We start from the raw sequence: 10,862 nt of genomic DNA, 5'->3' as shown, positions 1-10,862 counted from the left end.
GCAACGCGATTTTCAACTATCGCATTACGAAAATGCAACGCGAATTTGCGATAATGGAGATCGCGTTGCGAATTAGCGATCGCATTGCGATTTTGTTGGTCATTTTGGCAAATCCGGAAAAAGTTGGTTAAAATCGTATATTATATGGGATTTTTGGTCACTGAGGTTATTTTCTCTTTTTAAAATCGTGTTTAAACATTTTAAACAAAAGTCTAATGCTTGAATCAAATCTTTTAATAAAAAATAATTTCATTCTTTGATAATTTAATTATTCTAATAGTGTAAGTTGTAAATTTAATTTTACGAATACAATTACGATTAATAAATAATTAGTTATAAAAAATTAATAAATAAATAAAAAATAAAAAATTATAATTCTTAGTTTTAAAATTAAATTGTTTTCATATAATTTTTTAAAATTAAAATTTCTAATTTATTTTTCAAATTATTACATAAAAATATTTAAAAAACAAAAATAAAATTTTAGTTATAATTGAAGAGTTAAATAAGGTATTTTCTATTAATTTAACATGTTATGTTATCTCTTTAACAATATTTTACTATTGTTACATGTTGTTAATAAAATCAAAAATTTAATATTTATTTTATAATTTTTAAAAAAAATAATAAAAAAATAAAACACTTTAATAAATTAAATGATCGTATACGAATTTTATCATATTAGTGTATATTGGTGCACATACTCTAGACTCATCCCATAAAAACATCAAACCTTGGGTAATCGATACCGAATTCGCTTGTTAGACAAGATAAGCCTAACCTATTCCGGGTATTAAAAAAATATTATTTACGAGACCTTGCGGCCAAATTGGGCAAATAGTCCTCCCGGGTGGATTATTTGGCTCAATAGTAATCCAAACATTTAATTTGAGATTTACGACAATTGCAATAGTCCCTATAAAATTCGTTACGTCAACGTGACGAGTTTCATAGGATATAATTTTTTAATGCCGTGTCAAGTGGACCACATAGCCAGAATAAAATCTAATATATCTTGAGGGACTCGTTACTCCGGCGTGACGAGTCTCAATAAAAAAATATTTTTTTATTTCAAAATTTTTTAAAAGAAAAGTTAAAAAATAATATTTTAATGCCTATGAAATTCGTCACGCCGGTGTGACGAGTTCTTACAGAAAAAAACATGTCTTCCCTTTAAGTTGTGCACATCATCTTCAATATCTTACATAACACACTCCATTCATCTTCAATATCTTACACAACAAAATCCTTTTATCTAACCAAAAACATTTCAAACAATGAGCAACTAATTCTTCACAGTTGTTCATTATAATGGAGAAATTCAACAAACTAATATTGGTGTTGTGTTTAAGTGACAGACCGATCAATTTAGGAATGGCAACGGGACGGGTTTTGCTTGTCCTGTCCCCGTCCCCGAAATGAATCTCCATCCCCGACCCGATCCCCGTCGGGTTTTTTATCGAGGCGCCCCGTCGGAGATTTTTTTTACCCTGTCCCCGAACCCAACCCAAAATATTATACCCAAACCCGAATCCGAAAATATTATATATATAATTAATATAAAAAAATAAATATATATATATATATATATATATATATATATATAATCGAGGAGGGGCGGGGCGGGGATACCTTGCCCCGAACCTGAACCCGAAAAAATCCCCGATACCCGACCCGACCCGATATCATTCAAACCCGACCCGAACTTGATCGGGTTTCGGGTTTCCCCATCGGGTTCGGGTTATTCTGCCATCCCTAGATCAATCAGATATTCCCTATAGATGTATCTCATCGCCAAATGAAGCAAAAAATTAAGAGAAAACTTGGAGCCTATATTTCATGTATAAGTTATCGGCACCTGATCTCCTTAAATCCAATGACATATGGAAAAGTTCAGCTTGATAATGGTGACGATGTTGTTGTTATGGCTGGACTTCATCAATCATCAAATAATAATATGGTAGAGATGTACGTCGAAATTACGAATGCAATTGGTATTCTGACGTCATCAGTACCAGCTCGAAGAACAGAAGAAGCATGTCCCTCTCGACCACATGCAAGTTATGGTGATGATAACCTTGTTGGACGGTTCGGTGAAAGCCTTTCTGAATTTAGCGAGGATGATGAAGATATTGTTCCATTGGTAGACGATGACGACACATCATTAGTTGATTTGGTCGATGTCGAGGCGTGGTAGAATGGTAATGACGTGGTGCTCGTTGATTTCGTCGTGGTTGTCCACCTTCTTCATTTTCCTCTTCTTCCGATTTTGGTGTTTCGAACACTACTCCACCACTTTGATATACATCTTCGGGTGAAAACGATGGAGTACTCAAGGTATTTGACGCCATCATTGGCGTTATCACCTCAAATTGAGATTGTCTGTGATGAAGAAGATGATCACATGGACCTCTTTCTTTCGGTTTTGAGGAAAATTGTTGTGAATGTGACACTTGATCCCACCCACTTCCTTCCCAAGCCGCTCGACTCTTCATTGATAGTTGATATGCACCATATCCAACATAACTTTCTTGTGATGGATAATAATTGGTGGAAGCATAAGATGAAAATATTGATGAAGATGATGATTTTTTTTCATATTTTGCCTTCATTATTTCCCACTCGGACCGTTCCTCCGCCATTGTCAAGTATGGTTTCTCATTTGCTTCATAATTTTAGAGGTAGGGAGAAACATTGAAATCAAAATCTTCGGGTTGTACATCGGAACGATTAGGTAATCGTAAATGTCTATTTTTCCATTGATGTATGTATGTAGCATGCTTCATCGGCCAATCTTCAACATACTTCCCACGTGCATCTACTTTATGCAAATCGTCAATGTCATATATTGACATTTCTATCAGTTGGTGAAACTCAAATTGTCGTAAAACTCTATACGCAGTCAACAATTGTGAAATGGAGCAATGGTGTTATGGCACACATGTCTCCGCTCCTTCAAAAAAACTTTGGCGGTAGACACCGTTGGATATCCGACTCATAATAAGGCATCCAATTAAACTGTCAAAAGTATTATGTTAGTATAACTAAACAATTAATATTACAAATTGAAAGTTAATGCAAAAAATATGAAAATTTACCGCATGTCTACCAATGATATCAATCCTCATCCGAATATCTACTTTGGTTGCACCCAACAACTTTGTATCGATTATTCGGTGTCACCATCTAAAAAAAATACGTTATTTATTTTCATTTTCAAAATATTTAAATAAATATTATAAAAGATCAAAACTTTAAATATATGAATTTACCTTGCGGCGAGAGAAAACTCAATAGGAGCGGATGTAATAGACGTCATAAACGGGAGACGATACCCCGCTCATGATTGGAGCAAAACTAAACTACAGTCTTTTTTTGTCAACTAGTCCCATTGAAATTTAAAAAAAAAATCAACCGTTGAACAAAAGCCAATCCCACGGTCAAAAAAGTCAAAATTATACCCGTTGGAGCTCGTCACACCGGCGTGACGAACTCCATGGGTATTAAAATATTATTTTTTTAATTTTCTTTTAAAAAATTTTGAAATAAAAATATTTTTTATTGGGACTCTTAGATTTATTTCGGTTATGGGGTCCACTTGACATGACCTATTAAAAAATTATATCTTACGACGTGACGAGTTTCATGGAGACTGTTACAATTATCGTAGATCTCAAATTAAATATTTGGATGCCAAATTAGGCCAATAATCCAGCCACAAACTTTTTTTTAATAAAAATATATTTAAAGAGAAAACCAATTTTTTTCCTTTTTAAAAAAAGAATAAAAAAAGAAAACGGAAAGTAAAAAATGGCGGATTATTAAATAAGCCGATAAATTCAGTTTCATTTTACTTCATGTTCTTATTAAAAATATTTAATTTTCATATATGGGGAGTATAAACAGAGAAAGATGAGTGCTATCCTTCCTTTGCACTCACATTCTCTGTCTTCTTCTCCACCTTCCTTTCTCCTGAAAGACGCCAAACAATGAAAACTTTTGTTTCATCTTTAATTTAAATTTTATCTTTCGTTTTTCCAATTCAATCTTCTTATTTAGCCCTCCATTTTAATTTGGTGGAGAAATCAATGTTTTTATATATGGGCAGATCATTCAGATGATTTATCCAGCAGGAGTTCTTGATCGCAACCTTCTTTATTGGTGCGCAAATCATTTATTTTAATCTGTTTTCTTTTTGTCCTTTTCATTTTATATGTTGCTGACCAAGCTTGGATAGTTAGATTTGCTTTAAACTTAACTGGGTTCTTTTTTAGCTGGCTGAATTTATTTGTTTAGATATGCTGATGTTTATAACTTATTAAGCTTTGTTTCTGGTTGATGCTGGTGAAAGCAACCCCTATTAGTGGTTTTGGCGTGTTTTCTGGACTTCGTATTGGCGTCTTTTTGTTGTTGTCTCAAGGAAACAATTCAGCCCTCTCAGGTCTTTGTGATTGTCATTTGCTAGTTGTTGTTACTTTGGTTGGAAATAAATAATGGGTTATCTTGTTCATGTTTGTTCTTCCTTCGGATCCATGGTTGATTGGACTGTATTGATTTTTGGGTAGTTTAGTTCCTATCTCGCTCTTGTTATGGTTTTAAAGTATAACTCTGTGCTCATTTATGTTGATGGAAGGAGCTGTTTACACAGCATTGAATTTGTTTCATCCCATAGTATTCATCGTCTTGTTGTCTTTTGATGGAATTCTGTTGTTCAATAGAAGAATTTAAGCCTGTGGTGGATTAACTTTTGAATTTTATGGAGTATAGATTGGCAATACGTTCACGAATACACATGAGCTGAGTTCTGATTGTTTTGATTTTTTTTTCTTGTTCAGCTTATCTTTTCATGGGCACTTTACAACAGGGGATCCCGGTCATTTTTCTTGTTAGCCATATGAATTCTATGTGCTTCGTTGGTTCCTGGTTTGGAGGCCAGAAGATTTGTGCTACTCATTATTGTTGGATTGTTAGTTTGTGTTATTCAATGGAGGCTCGTAGTAGAACTGCAGCTGAGATGTGGATGCCATTGGTTGATACATAGTACAATAGTCTTCGTGCTATTAGTGAACTAGTTTTGTAGGAATCGTTTCATTACCCTTCAATGAATTTGCTAGAACTAGGAGACTTGAATTCTCTTATTTGTTATATTCTAGATGAATTTGAATAATTAGAATTGATTAGGAAATACAATATTGTAGAAAAGTAATAGAGGCTAGAAAGTGTGAGCGAGGAAGAGGAGGAATAACTTATTTAGCTCCACTTACGTTGCTTGGTTCACCATTCTCTACAAATTTAACAATGGGGTTGCCGCAAATTCCCTCGGATGATATTTCTGAGGAAGGTCAAGCTGCATCTGTAGATGCATTTTCTCAAAGCCCACCACAGTTTTCAGGTGTCAGCACCTGTGGATTAGATTGTATGCTCGGAGGAAGTTTTAACCAGACCATTGGGGGTTCCGTGTGTTCTTCACTTGGAGATTTTCAAAGGAAAACTTCTCTGGAGCTTTCAGAGGATTCTTTCAAACTTGGAGGGAAAACGAATGCTTCACCCAATGCTCATGGGCTGAAAATAGGCTATGCCAGTGATGTTGGATCATTTGCTCCTCCTAGAAGTGAATTGAAAGTCCAAAACCCTGCTTCTAGGATTGTGGGTTTTGAATCACATGGAACTAGTAAGGTACTGGAGGGAGCTCCTACTGATGTTCACTCTTCTCCTATTGGTGTCAGAGCTAATGAAACAGAGTCTAGTGTGCCTTTAGTCAGGAAGCGACTGTTGTCTCCATTAAATAGCATGCTTTTCTCGGATCAATTTCATGGGGACCCTCTTGACATTAGCTACAGAAGCACCCAAATAAACTCCTCTTCCTTAGCTGATAAGCACAGGGTTTCTGATCCACAAGACAATAAGAAAGCAAATGTTGGCAGCAAAATTAATTTAACGACACCATCCTGGTCTTTGTCAAGCTGCATTGAACATGGAAACAATCTATGTAACAAAGGGGGAACTGCTTCAGTTATTTTTACAGATGGTCCTTTGCTCGAAAACAAGGAATCACATCTTTCTCGTCATTTTTCATATTCATCTGGTACTGATCAGTCCCATGAATCAAGTAAGTTAAGGTCCCGAAGTGGAGCAATATCTATATCTCCCCATGTTGCAACTTCACCTGTTTCTTTATCACCGCTTGGTCCAAAGTTCAGTGAAATGATAAGTGCTGCAGGAGGATGCAGGAATCTTAAAAAGGATATCGATGGTTCTCGTTCAACTCTAAAGAATTTAGAAAATTCAGTTGAAAGTTTTAATTCTGGTATTATATTTACTGAAGAAGAGGAGTTTGAGATTTCTAGCAGATCACTTGAAGATATTGCTTATTTGCACAAAGAATTTTGTCGTCCTCTGGAAAATACTGCTGGGTTGAACTGGGCTTCCTGTCACGAACCAGCTCCCACGTCTCCATGTATGAGATCTATAAAAGGCTTGGGTGGACTTCCTGTTAGGAGGTCCTTGGTTGGTTCATTTGAAGAGTCGTTATTGTCTGGAAGGTTCTTTTCTGGAAAGCACAGTCAGGTTAGCTGTAAATTCATGTCGGTTATTTGTTCTATTCTGAGTCTGAACAGGAAAATTTTCATTCACGGATTACTGCTTTCTCATATGTTTACTACTTATGTCTTGTATGCTTAGAAGATTGATGGTTTCTTAGCTGTTCTAAGCATAACTGGAGGGAGCTTCTCACCAAAATCACAGAAACTTCCGTTTTCTGTAACCAGTGTGGATGGAGATTGTTCTCTCCTGTATTACACATCCATAGATCTTTCAAGCAATTCATCTTCAAATAAATGTCAAGATCAGAAGCTGAAAAGAGGCCTTAGCAATGATGAACCGCAACCTGTTAGAAGCCGGTTGCATATTCCTATGAAAGGGCGCATACAATTGGTAAGGCCTGCCACTAATTGCTAGTCAGTGTCTTGATGTTGTCAAGTAACCAGTTAGAATCTGGGGTCTTGATGTTATGAAATAAGCTTTACTCTAGTTATACAACATTATATCTTCTGCTGAAATTCAAATGTTACCATTAAAATTAACAAAAAAAAAGCCTTTCACTAATTGCTAGTATGTTTTTGAGCATTCATAGCATTCTTCTTTAGCCTTCTACATCATGCTTTTCTTTAACTTTAGTTGGATTTGCATGTGGAAACTTGGTTGACATCCTACTAGAATTTGACTATTTCTGGTGGTTAGTTCTTCGTTTTCCTATCATATTCGTTCTTGAATTTCGTAAATTGCATCAAACTATAGACATTTTTATCATGTCCTTATCCTGCTTAGAGTATTATGTCAGAAATTGGTTATATTTCTTCTTGGTGGGTTCCTATGCAGGTTCTTAGCAATCCAGAGAAAACACCTCTTCATACGTTCCTTTGCAACTATGATCTGAGTGACATGCCAGCTGGGACCAAGGTAATATAAATTTTAATCTGCATTGTCCTTTTTCTTTAGCCATTGGAGACTGAATGTAACAAAAGTGATAAAAAATATACCTTAATAATCCTTTGCTCTTCAAGATCAACAGTATTCTATAAAAAGGATCGACTTAGATGCAATGAGAGGATTTAGTTTTGGAATCAAGTTGCTATGATGTATGCTTACTTTTTCTGAATGTTTGTACTTCCCCATAATTGTATGCAATCCGAATGAAAGTAACAAACGATAAAGTTGCTAATTTTAAGATCTTTCACTTTTTTGTAGACGTTCGTGCGCCAGAAGATTACAGTAGCATCTTGTAGTCCCAACTCTACTGAGCTGAACAGCGAAGTTAAAGGCAGTGAAGGCTTGGATTCAATACACATGACTGGCGGCGACAATGATCGGTGCAAGGAGTACACCTCCAACGATGCATGTCAGAAAACTGACCGGAAAGTTCCCCATGGAGGTGTTAAGATCAACAAAAATACCAATGGTGCTGGTTCATTACGATATGCTCTTCATCTCCGATTTCTTTGCCCTTCCCCCAAGAAATCTTCAAAGTCATTTCAGAGATGTAAATCTGATCTAGGACCAGTTCCACAAAAGACTGACTTTGAAAAGAACAGGGACAGGAGGTTCTATTTGTACAATGACTTTAGAGTCGTTTTCCCTCGACGTCATCCGGATGCAGATGAGAGCAAGGTAATCCGATTTCCTACATTATACATTTACATAAACACAAAAACGAACTTGTCTCAGGTCTTTCTATATTCTACAGCTTCCCGTCTGTTCTAATAAGGTTATTGATGTCTAATGACAGTTGAACGTGGAATATCATTATCCAGACGATCCAAGATACTTCGATATCTCCAACTAAAACGTCTAATTTACGCCTCAGAGGCATGCTTTTTATGCCAACTTTGTACATAGTTATCGCTTGCTTCATTTCAGTCATCTCGTTTCGAAATGGCACTAGGCCTGATCAATATGTATATATCTCTTTCGTCTCAAATAATTTGACGGGTTAAAAACATTGTTAAACTGGCTTGGTCTGGCTTCCTTTAGCGTTGTATATATGTGTATATATTCATCTTTGCCCAAAACAAGTGAAATGAATGCGGAGTGAGGGACAACTAAAAGAGTGAAGATTTGACAGTGCCTGATAGCTACTTTTTGTTGGGCTATTATATGTATGGCAATAGGAGGGCAAAATTAACATTTGATGTTTGAAACTAAAAGGATTATCAAGATATTTCATTACGTGGTATAAAGTGGTTAGTGCCGGGTAAATAAAATTTGATTAAAGACATTTAAAAAAAAGATTTTGAGTTCAAGTTAATTGATTTAAATTTGATTTAGGTTTAGAATAATTAAAAACTCAATCGAGTATTATAATTTTATAAAAAAATTATGGATTAACTTAAAAAATTCCAATCGATATGATTCAATTTGAATTGAAAATTGAGCTTTAGATGTGATGGCAAACATCCTTTAAAGTAACAAAGAAAGATAAAGGATTGGGCTGTTATTATTATGCTTTGCTTTCAATGTCCAAGCCGTTCCAACCTAGTAGAACAAATGGATTTTCATTTCCGTTGGGTAATCATATTGGTAGATCATATTGTAACAAGATCCTTATAGAATTACATTTTATGTTCACTAAAATAATATTTGCATAAACAGAGGGAGGGCAAGGCTGAGCTGAGCTGTTCACAGAAACTAACAAAGAGGGAGCAGTGGAATATTTGTATTGGAGCAGTCGCTCACTGTATCTTGCTCATGAGGCCAGATGTACGTATTGCCACTTATCGTCATTTATTCTCGTAATCCACTTCATTCCCATTCTGCCCTTCTTTATGTACTCCACTCAAGCAAATCTCATTATCCTTGAATTCGAACAACTATTTTTGCATAGTGTATATTGTTAATAGGAGAAAAATTCTAGATAAATATTATGTTCGTCTGACTATTCTTTTAAAAAAATATGTACTCCGACTCAAAATAGGACAACTAATGCTTAACATGTGAAACAACACACCGCGTTAACCTTCCTGTTATACTATTCTAGTTTCCTCCTTCCCCCTTTGATGTGTACAAAAAACAAAAAAATAGATAATACAAGAGATTATTTAGCAAAATAGATCTAAAGGTTTAGTATTGGGTTGGATGTGATGAGTTTAGGCAAATATTCACATGCAGTTATACCCATGGATCAAAACATGTGTACATTTCACATGAAGTTTTATATGAGTTGAGAAATGACCATTCAGCTCAGTTGGTAGAGTATAAGGCTCTTAATCTTGGGGTCATGGGATCGAGTCCCACGGAGGATATTTCATAATTCGAGACGGAAGCTACTCTCAACTTGACGTTGGAACAGTCTACTATCCTACCTCCCCTTATCCCATTACATGAGAATAAGGGTAAGCTGATTTTTTTTTATATGAGTTGAGAGATATCCATCGGCCATGCAGCCCTATGGAATGTGTTTTTTTCATGGATCATATTCCAAAAATCGGAGGGGCAAATCCGTCCACCAGCTCACTGCCAATCATCGCGTATCCTGCCAGCCTTTGGCGGAAGTGAATACAAACAAAAAGCATAAACCCCATATAAACCCCCAGAACCGTTCCCTTTCCCTTCATATCTCTTTCTTTGTTGATCCTTCTCTTCTGTTTTGCCGCAACTCCAATGGCGGACCCTTCAATGTACAACTTCTTCAATCATCACCCCGAGCCGTCTTCAGCCAAGAAACACCCTCAAAGAGCTTTACCATCTGCTGTTCCAAGGCTTTTCTATTGCCAGTTCTGTCCGAGGAAGTTCTTTACTTCTCAAGCTCTGGGTGGCCACCAAAATGCCCACAGGCAAGAACGAGCCGCGTCTCGAAGGAAGCTCCCCGGTGACCATGACCAGATCAGTTTGCCCCCCCAACAATACAACTTTCAGCAACAGCTTAACAACCCTTTCGCCATTAAAACCGATCCACCTATGAACTACCCTGGTGCTGCTGCCTCCGGTGCATCGTATCTAGACCAGTGGCTCGACCCCTTCCATGTCCAACACCAATACCGTCCGTCTGCCGGCTTTGCTCCTCAGGGTTTCATCACGAGTACAGTTTCTTCTTCTACCGAGACCTCATCTCCCAGCACTGATGTTGATGAATCTGGAGATGTTGATCTCACTCTCCGTTTATAAGCTCCTCTTTCCCCCCCCCCCCGTTTAAACAACTAGCGATGTTAGCTTTTGATGGGGCTGCTTACTTGTTAGGGTTAGAAGGGTTTATAAAGTTTAACTTAATTACTTGAATGTTTTGTTCAAGAATTGGTAATGTTTTAGTAAAAGAATATTAGAGTTTGAATCATGTTTTCTTGAGTTGAAGTAGAAGTTGTTGATGTTCT

General features: G+C 36.4%; 2 protein-coding genes across 3 annotated transcripts; both read left to right on the top strand.

Annotated features, from left to right (window-relative positions):
* The first annotated feature begins 3,923 nt into the window (after positions 1-3,923).
* On the top strand, positions 3,924-8,543 carry LOC120121698. Of its 2 annotated transcripts, none has more exons than XM_039141012.1 (6): positions 3,924-4,161; positions 4,865-6,567; positions 6,682-6,933; positions 7,378-7,458; positions 7,747-8,166; positions 8,285-8,543. In XM_039141012.1, the coding sequence occupies exons 2-6, from the start codon at positions 5,299-5,301 to the stop codon at positions 8,339-8,341; spliced, it is 2,079 nt and encodes a 692-aa protein (XP_038996943.1). In that variant the 5' UTR covers positions 3,924-4,161; positions 4,865-5,298; the 3' UTR covers positions 8,342-8,543. The 2 variants fall into 2 exon arrangements, with proteins under 2 accessions (XP_038996943.1, XP_038996942.1); XM_039141011.1 differs by having other exon boundaries at positions 4,836-6,567.
* A 1,612-nt stretch (positions 8,544-10,155) lies between these two features.
* Positions 10,156-10,659, top strand: LOC120121720 (zinc finger protein KNUCKLES-like). Its single transcript, XM_039141024.1, has one exon. It carries the CDS (start codon positions 10,156-10,158, stop codon positions 10,657-10,659), a length of 504 nt encoding a protein of 167 aa, XP_038996955.1.
* Positions 10,660-10,862: the final 203 nt, after the last annotated feature.

Source organism: Hibiscus syriacus, unplaced genomic scaffold (assembly GCF_006381635.1).
Source record: "Hibiscus syriacus cultivar Baekdansim isolate YM2019G1 unplaced genomic scaffold, ASM638163v2 tig00110378_pilon, whole genome shotgun sequence".
NCBI lineage: Eukaryota > Viridiplantae > Streptophyta > Magnoliopsida > Malvales > Malvaceae > Hibiscus > Hibiscus syriacus.
The sequence above is the reverse complement of the archived record's forward strand: the minus strand, read 5'-3'. Positions and strand labels throughout refer to the sequence as shown.